Source organism: Eutrigla gurnardus (genome assembly GCF_963514095.1).
Source record: "Eutrigla gurnardus genome assembly, chromosome: 14".
Taxonomy (NCBI): domain Eukaryota; kingdom Metazoa; phylum Chordata; class Actinopteri; order Perciformes; family Triglidae; genus Eutrigla; species Eutrigla gurnardus.
The window spans coordinates 21,100,344-21,118,211 of NC_139937.1; the positions used below are offsets into that span (position 1 = coordinate 21,100,344).

A 17,868-nucleotide genomic window follows, 5' to 3' on the forward strand; every position below is an offset into this window, starting at 1 on the left:
TTTGTTTTAATGCATCATTCTGTATAAGCAAATAAAACACACACAGACACACACCAACCAAACTGGTTGGTTCACAACGATTCACGCCACAACATTTTTTAACAATTTCAAAACAATTAACACGCTCCATCATGTTGGACAGCAGCATTCACTCAGATTACATGATACTGTGTGCCAAGCAAGCAATGGGTGCGTCTTCGGCAAACAGCCGCTGTATGATTTTAATACATTTGCATATAGGACCACACGGATCTATCTTGTAATCTACCAATGCTCCGTTCCTTTTATTTACCTTCAACTTAAATGTCTCTCAATCTTTTGTACACTGTGTAAACTTGAAAGACCAATGCATCAGAAAGTCGCTACACCCACGGGCTTAACAATTCCTTGTTTACTCTCTGTCAGTTGGACTTAAAAAAAAGAAAAAAAAAAAAAGCATAATTTTTGTTTTTTTGTTTTTGTCCTGCATCCCCTTTTTTTTGTCGTAAACGCCCCCGAGGTACTCCTGCATCGCTTTGAGAGGCGGGAGCGTGGCACATCGATGAGTCAGCAAACAGAGTCCCGTCCTATAAAAGGAGGAGGGGAGGGAGGCGGTCATCACCCTCCAGGAGCAGGTAAAGCCTCGCACATACATGCCAGCGTGTCATATGCAATGTCTTTTCCTCTGTGTGACACTGAATGTGATGTGTATTAAATCTTAACCAGGTTCCCCCCCTCGTCTGAGAGAATGTTCGCCTTCCTGACCTGCATGTTGATGCTGCAGCAGGTGCACTCGGCCTGCGTTGAGGTGAGTAGAACTGTTGTAATGCATTATATAAGTTGTTTAAATAGGCTGGAGAGTACGTTTACTTGCACTGTGGAAGTAGGCTACATTGGAGTATTTTGATTTTGTGTGACATTTTAGACAGAAAACTTTTTTCATTGAGTACTTTGCAGAATAGGTTTTTTTTTTATGGCATGAGACAATAATACTCATTATAATCTTCTTATATCGTATTTGTTTTAGTTTGGAAAATTCGAAATATTGATTATTGATTCAATCACACAAGAATGCGAGACACGAGAAACTGAAATGACACTTTCAGTTGGAATTCTTAATATTTTTAATTCATATATAATATAATATTATAGCTCACTACTTTTACAACAAACTCATTTGTGTCAAGGCGGATCGTGAAATGGGGACGAAATTGAAGTCGAGTTAGGATCCTTACGGGGTGAACACACAAATCAAACACAAAGTGTTGTCGCTAAGTGTGTGTTTGTGTGTCTGTATGTGTGTGCATAAACGTAACGTTTGCTTATTTGCATAATCTCGTCCTGACTTACAACTAAAATACATCAGTCTGAAAGTTGTGTTGAGCTACACAAAAATGATGTATTCACACTATGTATATATGTGTACCTGTCCTCTCCTGATGTCCTGAACTAAACTCACTGTTCTTCTCCTTCTCCCTTCCTGCGTGCCGTGAACGACAGCGAGGTAAGCACCTTCACCATCCATCACGAGGGTTTAACTTGTATAAGTACATAAGCACTTTCTTTTTCCAGCATCGGCTCCGACACCGTGTCAATAATGGAACGAGCAATTTATAACAATCATCTCTTATTCTTATTTGTCTTGTCGATCAATTTCAGGCTAATTAGACCAGGATGTGTTTGTGTGTCATAGCCAAGATAATAAGCCTCCACACTTAATATCAGGCTTTATTATATCTTTGATCTGTTTACCTATTGGTGTGTGTGTGTGTGTGTGTGTGTGTGTGTGTGTGTGTGTGTGTGTGTGTGTGTGTGTGTGTGTGTGTGTGTGTGTGTGTGTGTGTGTGTGTGCTTGCAGGCTTTTGCCCAGATGACCCTGCAGTTCAGGCCGAGATCGTTGACCACCACAATGCCGAGAGGAGAGCAGTTCAGCCCACGGCGTCCAACATGCTGAGGATGGTCAGTCCCACTTTTAGATGTTGCATAATGAAAGTAATATTTGCTGATAATAAAAAAAAAGAAAACAATGATGTGGGTGAGGTCTTTCCAAATAAGTGAAGTGTGTTGTTTGACGATTAAAAGGCGACTCAACATTAAAGGCTAGTGCAAAGCATTTAGGGGGGAGGCCTCTTTAAAATGACGTTACACTCTTTACCCTCAGGTCAGTCCCTCTCATAAAAGTGTAATAAAAATGTAATATATAAACATTTTTTTCACTTTCACCACATCAAATCTTTTCAACACCTTCACACCTGACCATAGATGTAAAGTTGTTATTATTTTCTTATATTTTTTTGCCCTTATTTTCATAAGAACCCCTGTTTTTTTCTATGGGAAAAACACAAAATATGCAATATTTTCAAAAAATGAGGTGCAAAGTGGAATATTTGGGATGTTGATGTTGTATTTTTGGAGTTTATTCACAAAAATGCGTGACGTCTGTGTGTTAAATTTTCACCACATCAAATCTTTTCAACAACTTCAGACCTCACCATAGATATAAAGTATTTCATTATTATTTTTTATGTTTTTATGCCATTTTTGTCACAAGAAACCCTGATGCACCTGCACGACGCAGCCAATAGGAGCGGGCGGCTCTCTTGATAAATAAACAACAAACCGAACACCGGCTCCAGATTTTCCTGTTATTGCATTTTTCGCGTTTGTAGTTTCACTACGTGCTTCACACATGGGAGAAGTTTCAGTCATCGCAATCTGCCACCTCGCCGCCAGATGTCGCTAAATCACACACACGCTGACCCTTATTTTGAAATGTAACTCTTGATTTGTTATTTTTTACAGAACTACAGCAACGAGATCGCAGTCACCGCTCAGAACTGGGTGGACCAGTGCATCCTGGCTCATGGGACCCCCAGCACCCGCCTGCTCAACGGTATATTTGTCTTCCTTTACTTTTCCTCTCTCTCTCTCTCTCTCTCTCTCTCTCTCTCTCTCTCTCTCTCTCTCTCTCTCTCTCCCTCTTTAACATTTCCTTTCAAGACCTGAGATAAAACCTCAGAGGGGCGTGTGGCGTAAAGGTTCCTTGTGAACCGACTGACCTTGTGATTGATTGTCAGAGTCGCTGTGAACATTAGCTTATCTTCACTTTAATAGCAAATTACATGGATACGTTATCACCAAGGAGATTATCATCAATAGGCCCCTTTTTTTGTTGAATGAACTCTGTTTTGATCTAACTTAATCTACTGGGACGTGAATATAAACCTGTGTGTTTGCAGACATTAATCAGTCATGTTTCTCACCACCGAGCAGGATACGAACTCGGTGAGAATCTGTTCTACTCATCGAAGCCGTACTCGTGGACAGACGTCATCAGCGCCTGGAACAGTGAGGACGCCCACTTCCTGTTTCCCAACGTATCCTCCAACGGCAAACCTGTCGGCCACTACACGCAGGTGACATTTAGCTATTGCCACGCAACGGTAATGCATTGAAAAATAAGAAAAAGAGAGCTGCGGAAATCCAATCCAAGCAAAAAATGCTACTTTTTTTTTATTGAAGAACGGAAGAATCTATAGCATATATATTTTTTTATATTAACATCAGCACAACAGTGGTTTACCAGCCTAGCTCCAGAGTTCACTTCAGTTCCAGAGAGTGCTGTAGCATCTTTCAGCTCACTGTTTTGTTTTTTGATCCACAGCCTTTTAGCATTTAAGCAGCTAAACATCCAGACATTTCCCCTCAGCAGTTGGTAGGGACCAAAAGAGGAGCTAATAGGGGGAATATTAGACTATTGAACCACCCTCAGGTGATTAGAAAACACAGAATGAACGCTGAGGTTGCTCGGCATCTTCTGGTTGTGTAACTGCTTTAAGTGTTTTATTTCGACGTGAATTAAGGACCAATATTTGTGACAGACCAGAGACTATTTATGTGGATTCTAGCTTTCAAAGTGTTCTTAAATATTCAGTTCATGTTGAATTGTCTTTACATGACAGTGACCGTTCTTGCTTTCACCAAACGATTATCAACCTTTCAAAGACAAACTGGAGATACGGCATAGATACAGTTTATCAACCATATTCTAAAACCTACACAGCAATTTTAATTTAGAACGGACACAACAAGAATGAGATGTATTAATAAAATTAAAGGAAATATGAATGAGCCATGGTTGTGTCTAATTGAGCAGTTTGCATCACTAAAAAAGTAAAGTATTTAAATTAAACTTTGTTTTGTTACGTTTGTTGCCAGGTGGTGTGGAGCAGCTCCTACGAGGTCGGCTGTGGAATGACAAAGTGCCCCGGCAGCATTTATTTCTATGGCTGCCATTATTATCGAGCGTATGTGACCCTCGTTCACCCTCGACTTTGTTCTATACGTGGAAAAAAAGATAAAAGTGTCTATATTATTTAAGAGGTTAGTTCTGAGTAAGTTGGGGTAAAAAAATTTAATGTTTATAATTTGTTTCACAGAGGAAACTTCCATAACTGGCCTCCTTATAAGGCCGGACCTTCGTGTGCTTCCTGTCCCAATAACTGCGACGACAAACTCTGCAGTAAGTAACCGATATTATGACGAATACACACTTTCTGGGCTCTTTGAATGACACCTTTATCAGGGCCAGTGTAGGAAGAAAAAAAACAGCCGAGAGAAGTGGGCAATATTCAGAGAAAAAAAGACTCCAATTTGTGAGTTTATTACGATGCTAACAACCGGTGGTTGAGCTAAGATGCTAGCTGTAGCTTTCACTTGTCATAGCTGATGTAAACAAGTTGCTTGGTTCCGCTAACCCCGGATGTTTGTGAATTAGTGAAAGCTATCGCTAACATAGCAGGATCAATAAAACCCCCATAAGATGACAATTTGGCCTCATATAAATAGAACCAACAATAAGCATCAACATCATCACCCTAAGGACCTTAACGAGGCGTTGTCACACGTTGGGATGATTCATTAGAAACATAAACGTACATTCATGGGAAGTTAGCTAGCATAGATGCAGGTTGTGAGAATTGTAATAAACTCACAAATGTTCCACTTTGTAACTTATAAACGTGCAACTTTTTTTCTCCATTTTTTTTTCATCCAGTGGCTCTCATATGCCTTCGTACAAATCTTCTGCTGAGGCACATAAAAATAGAGATAACCTCTTCCTTGTTTCATTTCAGCCAACCCATGTCCTTACATCAACCACTTCCTCAACTGTCCAACCATGAAAAAGAATCACGGATGCAACATGGCGCTGATGAATGCTTGGTGCCCCGCTTCATGCAAATGTCCCACGGAAATCATTCCAATCGCCTAAAGAGTATCTGCAAATTATACTTAAAGGACCATACCAGTCTAATTGTGACGTCTCTCCATCGGCAGAGGATCCTCCTCTTCATCAGTGTATCAGGGTTTACTTTAGTAGAGCTCAGCCGACCTGTTTTACCTCCGTTCACTGTCATTCATGTTGAAACGGTGTAAAACAAGACTGTTAAATCTCTGGGTTTAGAGAATTTAACCTTCAACTGAAAATGACTGCATTGTTCATTTTCTCTAAAATATCTCAAATGACTAATAATCTAATAAAATCCATTAAAAATACACGCATTGATATCGATCCCGTCTGCCTCAGTAGCTAGAAGCAGGTTCTGGGTTCACTTGTTGTTAATATCGGCTGCTTCCAGTTTACGTAAGTGGCCCGGGTGGAGCTAGCCGCTAATATCGAGTTCAAGAAAGTCTCATTCCAGCATACGCCGACCTTAATAACAAGCTCACTCTCCTTCTACTTCCTGCACAATGAACACATGATCCCTCGGCAGCTTCTCATTGGTCAAAAGTTCTCTGGCTCTGATTGGACTTTGTCACCAGGAAGCGCTGAGATAAACAGGCTTGTATGAGATACAGCTCAACGTTAGTTAACGATCCACAATTCAGCGTAGAGAAGAGATTCTAGAACCTCCCAACACTCCCAGTATGGATATGAGGAAGACTTACTGGGAGAACTTGGACGTTGGCGACTGTTGAGTCGTATCAGTAGGAGGTGTAACTTTCAGCCAATCCCTGACCTCCTTTATACTTTGGCTCCGCCCCTCTGAGCTGTCAATCATAACAGAGCCAAGAATGTTATTACTGGAAAAGTAGTTCCTTACAAGAACTGAATTTCTAACCGAATTCAAGCTAAAAGGAGGATTCTAACGACGAAGTGAGTTTTAATGAACCTTGACAAACATTTTCAGAAACATTCTGTAACGTTAAATGAACAAACTCAAAAATAAACAATATCTCAAAAATAAGTGGCCGATGTGGTCGATGGACAATGACACTGGTATGGTCCTTTAAACTGGCCAGTCTATTTACATCTCTGTCTGTTCTTTGTCTAAGCAAGCTACTGTAACTGTAATCAATTTCCTGTCAGCTTCTAATATTATATCCACGACACAAGCAAAGAACTTATCTGGATGAAAAACATTTAGTTTCAGGGATGTTTTAGATGTATCTCTAATCAAAAACACCTTTAGCTTGGTGGAATATTTCCAGGGTTGCATGCGCATCATGTTCACTGAACCTGCAGGTAGGATGTGGTCTGTGGTCTACTTAGGGGACCCATCTCGCTCTTCAGCACATTTATTTTATTTACATTTATAGTCATAGAACAAAATAGAAGTGTATTATCTCTTTACCAGTAAGTCATTATAATGGAAGGTGGGGAAAAAAGGTTTTACTTCACATATATAGTGGGTTCAAATTAAAGCTTGTATCAACATTTTCTTTTTGTATTTTTTTTATTACATTATTATATATATATATATATATATATATATATATATATATATATATATATATATATATATATATATATATATATATATACATATATATATATAATATATATCTGCCTCGAGAGTTCGTTGAGAACAGAAGGAGAGTATAAGAAACACTCAAAGTTTCTCATGGATGTGTAAATATGCAGTTATTCGGTAACATGTTCAGCATGTCACCTTAATAAGTTGCTAATACTTAGAAAGATCAAGTTCTTTACACTTGCTTTAAGTTGGACAACTTAATAAAATTAAGTTAACTAAATAAGTAGATGTAAAGTAAACTAAACTTAACACTAATAGTTATAAATACTTACCCTTTTTTAAGTGCAACCGGTTTCAAATTATATACAGAAAATAATCACTCTTTGGGTGACATTTTCACAGAAGACATTTAGATATTTATTGTTTTAAGGGTACACGGGCCAGAAAGCCTGGAGGCGCCTGACCTATAAAAATAAACGTTGACCAGCGGTTTATTGTCGAAATAGGACAAAGGATAAAAAAATCTGCAATGTATAATAACAAACACAAAAAAACCCTCAATAACCCGTGTAGACCAGCAGATGGCTCTGTTGTACAACTCACCATCCCTCCTGCTTTCGCATCCTTAAGTGTTGAGTTGATCTGCTTTCACAACTTGAACCAGTGGTCTATGAATAAAAAGCATTAAATCATGTAGAACAATGTTATGCATCAACGCTCATTGTGTCTCTTATATAAGCGGCTGCAGATACAAGGCGTGTGCTCCAACATGTGCTGTGACTATTTCAGAGGTCTTTGGTCAAGAATTGATGATTTGGGATGATTCTGCACAGATTCCCATGCAGGTTACACAAGAAAAGCACAAGAGGCTGTTATTCAGAGAAGAGTGTTACTTCACCATTAAGAGTTATTAGTTCATCGTCTCCGTGGGCCGTCCACATAAAGAGGAAGACCTGATGCCCAATGTGACTCGAAACAAAGGGAAAAGTCATGTGAGTTTCTTTTCATAGATGTCATATGTGACTTTTGAATTAAAAAACAAACTATATTCAATAATACAGAAAAACAGCCACCCTGAGACAGAACGTAAAGAAAAGTTTATTAAATATTGAGTATGTCGGTTTAAAACTACTATTTTAACCTTATAAAGGCTTTTCGTGTAATGTTTCTTTCTTTCTTTCTTTCTTTCTTTCTTTTTTTTCTTTACTCAAGGTCAACTCCAGAGAAGTTATCACAGTAAAGTTCACTTAAACAGAGCAAAAATACAAATTGTTACTGTACTTAAGTGGAATTTACAGGTATCTGTACTTTATTATGATGACAACTGTTACTTTTCCTCCCTCCATTTAAAACACACATCTATACTTTCCACTCCTCACATTTTCAAAACAGACTCGATACTCTTTACTTTATGCTTTGGGTATTTTTTAAATATCATTATTACATGAGGAAATAATCTGTTCTGTCTGAGGATTATGTCCAGAGATATATCAAATTACACATTAATAGAAGTATAACATAGTAATACATGTGTGTATATGGAAGTGTATCTGAATAATAAATACCGGTAAATAAAATAAAAATATAGTGTGTTTTGTGTTTCCTTGTTTACTTTTGTGTTGTTTTTCCCGTCAGATTATGCAGTTACTGTTTTTTTACCTTAAATATTGTGGTATTCGCCCACGTGACATAATCTATCCTACACGTCCCTATACAATACAAATACGTATAGAAAAATGCAGATTTTGTTCCGCAGGGAAGTTTTTTTTTAAGGGGGCGTGTCTTGCCTGTCTGTGAAAAAAAGAATCAGGTTTGATTGACACCTCAAGCTGCTGCTGCCGACTATTCCTTGGAGACGAGTGACGTGTTTATAAAGATGTAACTGACTTCTGCGCGAGACACAAAACGGCATTTTTAAAAAAAAGTTTTAAAATTTAAACCAACTGATAACTAACGGTCCTCCTTTGTTCGCTTACCGGACTAACGACAAAACCCGAGGCTGCGTTGACTGGACTTTGAGGTGTGTGTGTGTGTGTGTGTGAGAGAGAGTGTGTGTGTGTGTGTGTGTGTAAAAACTTCGCAGAGCTAGCGAGTGAGATTAGCTTAGCTAGCTAGTTAGCTAACTAGCTCAGGTTTTTAGCTCAGCGCGAGCGGTTGTCTGCGGGAAGGGGGGGAGGAGGGGGGCGAACTTTAGGAGGAAGAGCCGTCCTTTCACATGGAGATACGAGGCAGCGCAAACGGTGAGTAGTCCCGTAAAAAGTAAAAAGTTTCTTGTGTGAGAGTTAGTTGAACGGCTTTTAACTTAACGTTGCCGGCGAAAGTGAAGAATGTGGGTTTTACGGTAAAAATGGGCAACACGGTTTTGTGTGTGAAAACGTCGGAAATGTGAAAACTCGTCCATACATGTAAGTGAAGCACGTCGGTTGTTTTTCTCATCATGCTGCATTTGCGATGACAGCGATCTATCCCCCCCCCCCATTGTGAGTTAACATCCGCTCCTCGTAGTAACTTAACGCAACGCTGAATCGCTGCTGTGCCGTCAACGTAAACCGCTGTTACTATTGTCACCTCGCCTAATTACGCTAACGGCGGTGTGTGTTCTCTTTCTCTTCACAGCGGACGGTGCACGCAGCGAACCCCTCCGCCTCCGGGAGCACCCGGGCAGACAAAACGTGTGCACCCGAAAAGATGATATCGACAAAACAAAAATGCGTGCACATGTATAACAACGAGGCGATAGGGGGCCGGGGCAGGAAATTGGAGTAAAGCTGAAAAAAAAACACAAGGTTGCTCGGTAGCTTTGCCTCTCTCTCACACACACACACACACACTCTGCGCGTGCGTGTGCGCGCGTGCTCGAAGTGCCTATGGCGGAGTTCGGGGAGGACGGCAGCCTGCCTCCGTTGGATCGCGGGGATTCGGCCGTGCCCGGCGACGACGACGACGAGGCTGGCAAGACGCATTGCGAAGTGTCGGTCTCGAATGGAGACTGTGGGATGTCAGACAACATGGTCGGTTCGGGATCCCTCGTCGCACCGGGCGGCGGCCACCACCACCACCAGCAGCAGCACCACCACCACCACCAAGCCGGACCGGACACCGCCAACACCTCCACCCCCGTCGGACCGGACGCCAAATGTGAGATACCACGCAGGAGCAGCATTATCAAGGTAAACACCCGGTTCATTCCGGTGAGCTTTAGCCCTTTTTTGCACATCCACCACCTGAACCATCAATGCAGAAACCCCTGCTCTGATTTAATTTATCTATTTTTTTTTAATATGCATCTTCTACCCTAACTGTTAATGAGAATCGCCATCGTATGTTTTGCAGGTAACATTTCAGTGAAATGGGTGGTTTTCACAGTAATGGGATCACCCTGAGCACATCCTGTACTGTGTCTGCAGATTTTTTTTTCTGTGTAGATGGCAGAGCGTCTCCTTATTTAAGCATGCATATATCAGTTAATCTAGCTCTATGTTGCCTGGCTGACTGGATAAGAGAGGGGCATCTTCATGTTTATAACATAGTTACAGCAGTGACATGTATGTGAGAAAAATAGTCCTGCGTACAATAAAAAGCATGTTGGTTGAAGGTGCTGTGTTCATCATATTACTAATATGGAAGCTTACAGAGATATGGTAATAGACATTTGGAAAATGATTAAATCGATGCTGCACAGGGATGGAAGTGCACTGAGGTAAATAGGGTAATGTTTCTGCAGAGTGCAGCGAAGACAGTGAATACCATGCAATAAAAATATTGCACTTAAGAGTGATGAGAGGGAGTGTCCACAAAGTGAATAGCAGTGTAGTATACAGTTCAGACTGTGCTGTACAGCAGCAAACAATGTGGAATTACAGCACAAGTGATGTCAGGTGCTCCAGACAAATTAATGACAGGGTTCACCTTTAACATTGTTAAAGGGCTGCATGATGTTACTCTAATATGTGAGTAACACAATAAAAACCCTCTCGCGCTGCCAGAAAAAAAACACCTCGAGCAACACCACTCAAGTCTTAACCTGCTGCCGGTGCAGATCCTGGGTGCTTTAACGACTGCATGCATATTTCAGAGGGATATGAAAATAACAAACGTACCTTTTTTAACAGATTAATAGAAGTCTGACTTTCAGCCTGAAGCTTTACATTTCAGTGCACTCGTCTCACGGGTGTGGACGTTGGTGGTGTTGCCCAAGGGGTAAGATGATGACACTTCCTGCCGTTGCATCAGTTTACTGTATGTTGAAAGCCTTCAGGACGTTGTCAGCAGGTAATGTTAATGTAATTTAAGTCTTGCCTCCGCTGCTGTGGCTCTCGTCATGTCATGTTAGTCTGAAAAAACAAAAAAGGGGGTTCCTTTGCTGCACTGAACCGAAGAATCATTACGTTGTTATTCACATTAACAGTAGTCTAACATTAACCATAATATAGAAATCATGAAAGAGATGTCAGAGATGCATGCCTCTTGATTTTTGTTGTTGTTTACATTCGGCTTTTAGAGGTCAGTGAATTAGCAGTCGGCGTTCATTCCCTTGAAAGGCCAGCTTGATTTAAAATGTATGAGACGGTGAGGAATCTGTTGAGATGCACTCTTCAAATGTCAGTGTCCGGTGTGTCCGAGTGAATGTGGAATAGTCGTTTACCACCACGTGCACAATCAATACGTTATCAGGGCCGTGATTTGATGCCTCGAGGAGATTTTCTCTCTGCTTCGGGGTTCATTCTCTGGCAAGTGGACGGGCGTTCTTGGCACAATGTAGGTGTTGAACTTTGACGTTCCCTCCGCCCGGAGATTGATGGGGGGGTAATATTGACATTTCTGCTTTGTAAAGTTCCAAGTAATCTCTCACTACACGGGGACCTGTCTCAGTTCCCAGGCCCTTTGAGTGTGATTTGTTTCGGTCTACGTGTCCACTGCTGTGAGCTATAGGCCCTGGCAAAACAGGTGGAAGCTTATTTGAATAAGCAGAATGTTGATTCGTTTTTTTTTGTTAGATATTTTGGATTGAGCTTGAAACCCATTGTGAGACAGAGAAAGTCTTCTTTGTACAACACGTTACTTTGAAAACCTCTCATTGCTGTTCCTGTTGAGCTTAATGTCCAATTAGGGACAGGATTTTTGGCAAGAAACATAATCACGATTCCTTTGGACATAATTAAGATTGTGATTATTTAGCACGATTACTCATTGACTTTGAGATTTAGAAGATTTTGCATTCAGAACATTTTCTACGTTATCAAATTAAACGACGGAGCAAAATGAAGATACTCAATCTATGAAGAACTTTGTGCTCTCGTAAACTATTTTATGCTCCAGCAAAATTAAAGTGGGAGGTGGGGCCCTTTTTTAGTTTCAAGGGCAGCTCAGTGAATGGTAGTGAAAATCATTACATTAGTTATCGCGTTACTAATCAAAAGATCACGTAGAATAAAATGTTTATGATCTGCTCACCCCTGATTTCTCACTTCCAGGCAGTTTTGGGAGCTCCTTTGACAAAATCCCCAAATCGTAGGCAAATCCACGTTGTTGCTTGGGCGCTGTGTATGAAATGCCAAAAGACCAAAGCAATGGAGGAGAGTCTACCTGACAGGCAGGAGCACCGGTGCCTCTTATCGTTCGGGTTTAATGATAAAACTCAGTTTTCAGATGAGACATAATCATCAGGGATTCAAGAATACAAGATGGTGAAATGTGAGCGGCGCAGTGATCTGACGACTTTGAAAGTGTGTTGTTTGAACTCATCTTTAAAGAGATCCTTCAGAGATGGAGCTCCAGGATATGTTGCTTCAGCAGTATCACATTCACGGTATCTGTATCGCAATCGAAACCCAGCCCTAATCACGAGTGTTGGTCAGTTTAAGGATTGAAGAGTTCATAATCTAGATTGACCTGCTTGAAAGTAATCTGGACTTAACTGGTGTTACGCTGCTATGTTACGTGGGGTCAGCCTGGTGAAAAATGGAAGTAGCACGATGTGTAAATGTGGCTGTGGAAAGAGAAAACATGTCATAAATCACTCATTCTGAGCTCGTGTGAAGGTGAAACTTAGAATTTCCTGCACGAAGGCCATGAAAGGAAATCAAGTACGCAGCGAGCCCGTCTGCATAACAACATTCTCGGAAGGCAATTGTTTTTGTTTTTGACAGCTCTGACTGATCAAATATTACAGACGGTGGTTGTAAAGGGTTGGAGTAACGTTAACAAGGCGGTCCGCTTCTCTGGAGAGACGGGAGGATGCGGTCGGGGTTGTTGCCACAAGATGCCTCACACTGGCAGCTGTGATACTTTGTGCCTTACGTTGATCTGCTGTCTATGAAGGATTCTGCTGATCTTATTTTGGGGTGTGAGGGTGTGAGGGTGTGTAGGTGTGTGTGGTGAAGCAACCTAATGGTGCTTCGCTGTCCTTCATTGACAAAATAGCACCTTTGCATTTCCTTTAATTTGATTGTTGAACTCAAAGTGATACTCCACCCAAAATCTGTGCTAACCCTCCCCTCGCTCACCATCCTTCCACTTGGCGGCAAGTTTTCAAGTCGTTGGTAAATCGTATTCTGTACATTTGTATGCTCAGAATATTTAAAACTATGTCACATTCATAAAGATATTGCCAAATACACTGTACCCTGTGTCTGTTGACCCCCCCCCCCCCCCTCCATTTCTTCTGGCAAAGTAATGGCTTTTTGGTGACGTGCTGAGCATGTGGATTATAATAGAAGCAATTATTCTGTTGCAGAAAAGGTTAAACCACAATTTATGGCTGTTTTTGATTCTTTTAGAAGCGATTTTAACTGACGTGTTTTCAGGTTGACCACAACCTATGACCACATCCTCTCTACGAAATATGGCACAACACACTTTTAGCACCACCCTCATACGGGATGACTGTTTGATGCAAAAGAGAGATACAACTCTCAAAACCTTCCTTTCAGAACTGAAGTAGTATAATATAAGAAGACAATGTTTCCAATCCTGTTTGTTCTTTACTAAGCAAAATAAACATATGTATACAAAAAAAGATTGAATGGAAAAATGATTTACTCCACAAATCACCATTGTTCTGATAGCAAAATGACAAATACAGGGATGTGTATAGCTTTGCCAGAGGAATGCAGTCTTTGCTTTGAATCATGACTTTTTGCAGCAGTTTTAACTGCTGCGTGAAAGACGGCTATGTGATACGAAGGCAATTACAGAAAGCGGGAGTAATGTTTAAGTTGTTAACTAGTCCATTTTAAACGGTCTTCTCCAGTCATTTGTAACAATGCTGTATGTGGGCGTCGGGAGAAATAATGAGCCGTTGGCCACACTCTTTCTTCTCACCTCCCGTCCTACCTCGGATCCTCTCCAACAAGAAAAGGATTGTTCCATTTTGCTGGTAAATAACACTTACTTCACAGTTTTCGGTCGGTTAGAAAAACAAACATTGTGATTTCACCCTGCGAAAAGGGAAAAACAATATGGTATTAATTATGGTAGTGCTGCGAGGCCAAGCTTCTCCACGGGAATCACCATATTGTATCATTTCAGTCAGTAAGGCTCAGTGGCATTTCAGCCTTGAATTCCTCAGGCCAGTGCATCACAGCCAAAGTGAGATTTGGTTTTATTGCAGAATTATCTTGACGAGTGTCCTTTTTAGCGCCTCTAAAAGGATAACAGAATGTTAACTTCTGTTAAGGCAGCAGCAAAGAAAAGCAAAATAAACAGTTCAGTTCTTCATTTGAAATGAGACTTTTGGGAGAGTTGGATACCCTTTTGAATTCACTTCTTAAATGTGATTTTAGAGTTGAATTCGGAGCGTAGACATTGTAAATTAATATTTAAAGTATAATGTAGTTGTTGTGTTGGTACTTTTCCATGAAGTCTTAAAAATCGACTGCCCTTCAGAGCTTTCTTGCTGTTACTTTCAGTTTTCTGCTTTTTGTGTCATGGAGAAATTATAAACCGTCTGTAATTAATAGTTTCCACCATAGGAATATAATAGCAGTAGAACTGACATTAAAGTCTTTTCTGTGGTAATTTGACTTGTACAAAAGAACTACTAGATTAGATTAGATTCAGCGCTGCCTCTGGCCACCAGCTCTCTCATTTTCTGTGACAAGTGAAGCATGGAAGCATGGTGGAATTATCACGCTATCATGCTAATTCCATGCTTTAAATACTATTCTATCTAGTCCATCTCTGCACCTATACCTAGATTTACAGTACCTTCACTGGAATGTGTAACTGTAGTCATTCCCATTCATGCTGTTGAAGTGGCCTTCAACAAGCAACTTAACTTTTTAGTACTCGACACTGAGCGCCCACGTTCAGCAACAGCAGTCTACTGCTTACTGTCTTTTATTGATGTGGGTGGCATTGCATTCCCATTGAGAATGTGCTGATGTAAACGTTGATATCGCCTGGCATATTCAAATGAATGATTCATAATTTCACTCTCTAATTTGCCACGTTGGTGTTGTTACAGACCTCCCAACCATCAGTTAGCCAAACTCTTCCAACTACAGCTTGTTGTTTACCCCTAAATATCTTTGAGTAATGTAGATTGCATGAGTGTCATCTTGTTGGCCAACCCAGTGACTCTTGACAGTTGATGGGGTAATTTATTAAAGGTATTTTGACAGCTGTCCTTAGTGGTAGCTGTTATATGACTCATTGTGGCTGCATGCCTTCCAGGTAACTAGCAGCAATCAGTCACTCACCTGAATCATTGCTTATTCATTAGTCAGCTCAGGTGTCACTGATTTACACAAGTGCTGCTTGCCTCACCCAGGTATTTCAAGCGTTGCTCAAATGTCTTGGCAGTAATTACAGTTCTGCCCCATTAATGGTGGAGCTGCTTCTATGTAATTTATGAGGAGTTACGTTAACAATTTACTGTAATGAGCAGTGAAGCGCAGAAAGGAGAATACATATTGAAACAATAAACATGGAGTTTCATTATCAATAATCACGTTCCTGCACCACCATCATAGGATATTAGAATCTGCAGGCTCTGTGATGTTGAAAAAAAGATATTAAATAAAAAACCCTTTTGTTGAGCGGAAATGCAAGGCTGACCATCATTCCTAGAATTTGTTTATTAAAAATACTCCACAGGAAATTAGCATAACTGCTTTGTGGGACTGGATCATGAGAACCAATACTTGCTTATAAAGCTCAGGGTTTATTGAAATATTCTCATATAACTGTTATAAAGTGCTGATGCATACAGATCTTGATTTGGTCTACTTTGAGGGTAATTGCTGTAGACCAGAGCTACAGATATACGTTGTTAGAGTGACAGGATCTCAACTGTTTGTGTTTAGTCACTTTGATGGTCCTTGCTTCTCAACAACAACATTTCCTCATCTTAACATTATAATAGAATATCTTTGGGTTTGAGACAAAAACAAGTCATGTGACAATACTAGCTTGGGTTCTAGGAAGCTGATGGGCGTTTTTCACAAATAATCGTTAGTTGCAGAACTATTGTACAGCAGCTGCTTCCTCTTATTAGAGCTCACATTTGGATATTGTTTTTGGCTTACAAAGTCATTTCTTGTACACCAATCTTTTTTCTTCTTTAATCCAGCCTGATGTTCATTTAGTACATTATAGTCCATTTAGTGTCCAACAGACCAGAAAGCAAGGGATGCTTTAGGGGGCGGGGCTTACCTGCTGATTGACAGGTCGCTACCAATGCTAGTTAGCTACGAAGATGACTTTAACACTTAAAGTTGACCTTGAATTCAGAAGCTAACTTTGTTAGCAGCTTCACACCAGAATCCAGATGGATCCAGATCTTCCTGCTCGGGTGGGGGGCGCTCTGCCGCTTGTGTTCATCAGATCCCCCCGTCGCTCCTCCACAATCCAAATATGGTCACTTCCGTTCAATAGTTTCACTAAATTTCAAGATGTCAAAGGACAAAATGCCGAACTCTGGGAAGCCGGAGTCCACAAACCAATGGGTGACGTCACGACGTCGACGTCCACTTCTTATATACAGTCTTTGTTTGAGCACAGAAACTTAATCCTGTTGACTTTACAAACTGGAATGCTTTGTTTGATGAAATCACAAACGGACGTCCTGCCAAAGTCTAGTTCTGTTTGCAGGTAACACGATAGCAGCTATTTTCTGAAACGGTTTGCAACTGTGATATTACATCATACCGACCATGAAGTAGCTCCATATTAACATTGTTATTATGTGTTTAGCTTAATAGTACCTTCATATGAACTGTGTTAAATCCTAGAGGAAATAGCCTGTTGTGATTTGATTGGATAAAGATCGACCAGGTGGTGGTTGTTGTTGTTCCCGGTGCCTTACCGTTGTCTTGCATTGCTGCTCAACTTTAAGAGGCTCATAGGATGAACCAGCTCTGCGGTTTTGTAACTGTAAAATGTTGGCTGTGAACATCTTATGGAATTGGCAGCTAACGTGTTAATTATGCTCCCAGCGAACGTGTGAAGCCTGAGCACTTACTTGATCATTCCCATCCAGATTGTATTTCTGATTGCGTTAGTGTGCTCGCACTGTAACACTTATTCATTCAGTCATTCATTTTCCATGATGTCGGCCTTTGTTTCCCCTCCGTCTATGTGACAGCCGAGGAATTCTCAATTCTGGCAGACTTTCAATTTCCAGCTACATTTTCAAAAACGCATTCAGTTAAACCTGAGAACTTTGACCAGACATTTGTCATGATACAATTACATGATACAGTTTTGACATAATGCAATAAGTTGCTGAGATCAGTAAGTGACAAATTACACTGTTGAGTTATCTCTGAGCTGTATCGCTGTATCTGCCAGGCGTCCAGCCCAATAAGAGTCATAATGTTGGTTTTACTTCCTCCACGGTTATCTCCTCAACTGTAGATCTCCTCAACTATAGATCTCCTCAACTGTAGATCTCCTCAACTGTAGAACTCCTCAACTGTAGATCTCCTCAACTGTAGATCTCCTCAACTGTAGAACTCCTCAACTGTAGATCTCCTCAACTGTAGATCTCCTCAACTGTAGAACTCCTCAACTGTAGATCTCCTCAACTGTAGACCTCCTCAACTGTAGAACCCCTCAACTGTAGATCTCCTCAACTGTAGACCTCCTCAACTGTAGAACCCCTCAACTGTAGATCTCCTCAACTGTA

General features: G+C 40.6%; 2 protein-coding genes across 3 annotated transcripts in view; both read left to right on the forward strand.

Annotated features, from left to right (window-relative positions):
- The first annotated feature begins 709 nt into the window (after nucleotides 1–709).
- On the forward strand, nucleotides 710–5,438 carry LOC311024352 (cysteine-rich venom protein). Its single transcript, XM_084026720.1, has 7 exons — nucleotides 710–791; nucleotides 1,838–1,938; nucleotides 2,782–2,872; nucleotides 3,253–3,395; nucleotides 4,198–4,286; nucleotides 4,419–4,501; nucleotides 5,115–5,438. Exons 1-7 carry the CDS (start codon nucleotides 728–730, stop codon nucleotides 5,249–5,251), a joined length of 708 nt encoding a protein of 235 aa, XP_083882846.1. The 5' UTR covers nucleotides 710–727; the 3' UTR covers nucleotides 5,252–5,438.
- Nucleotides 5,439–8,870: 3,432 nt separating this feature from the next.
- plcl2 (phospholipase C like 2) overlaps nucleotides 8,871–17,868 on the forward strand; it is a 33,251-nt gene continuing 24,253 nt past the window's right edge. Inside the window, exons 1-2 of one of the 2 annotated variants that reach the window (XM_084027921.1) lie at nucleotides 8,871–8,977; nucleotides 9,354–9,907. In XM_084027921.1, coding sequence (XP_083884047.1) covers nucleotides 9,605–9,907 — 303 coding nt within the window. In that variant the 5' untranslated portion in view covers nucleotides 8,871–8,977; nucleotides 9,354–9,604. Of the gene's footprint in view, nucleotides 8,978–9,054; nucleotides 9,143–9,353; nucleotides 9,908–17,868 lie in introns of those variants that run through there. The other variant, XM_084027922.1, reaches the window with a different exon arrangement.

Excerpts from the sequence above, each read along its gene's own strand:
- LOC311024352 (XM_084026720.1), top strand. The coding sequence starts at position 728 with ATGTTCGCCTTCCTGACCTGCATGTTGATGCTGCAGCAGGTGCACTCG. Across the intron at positions 3,396-4,197 it reads CTGTCGGCCACTACACGCAG|GTGGTGTGGAGCAGCTCCTA; the intron begins GTGACATTTAGC and ends GTTTGTTGCCAG. Across the intron at positions 4,502-5,114 it reads CTGCGACGACAAACTCTGCA|CCAACCCATGTCCTTACATC; the intron begins GTAAGTAACCGA and ends GTTTCATTTCAG.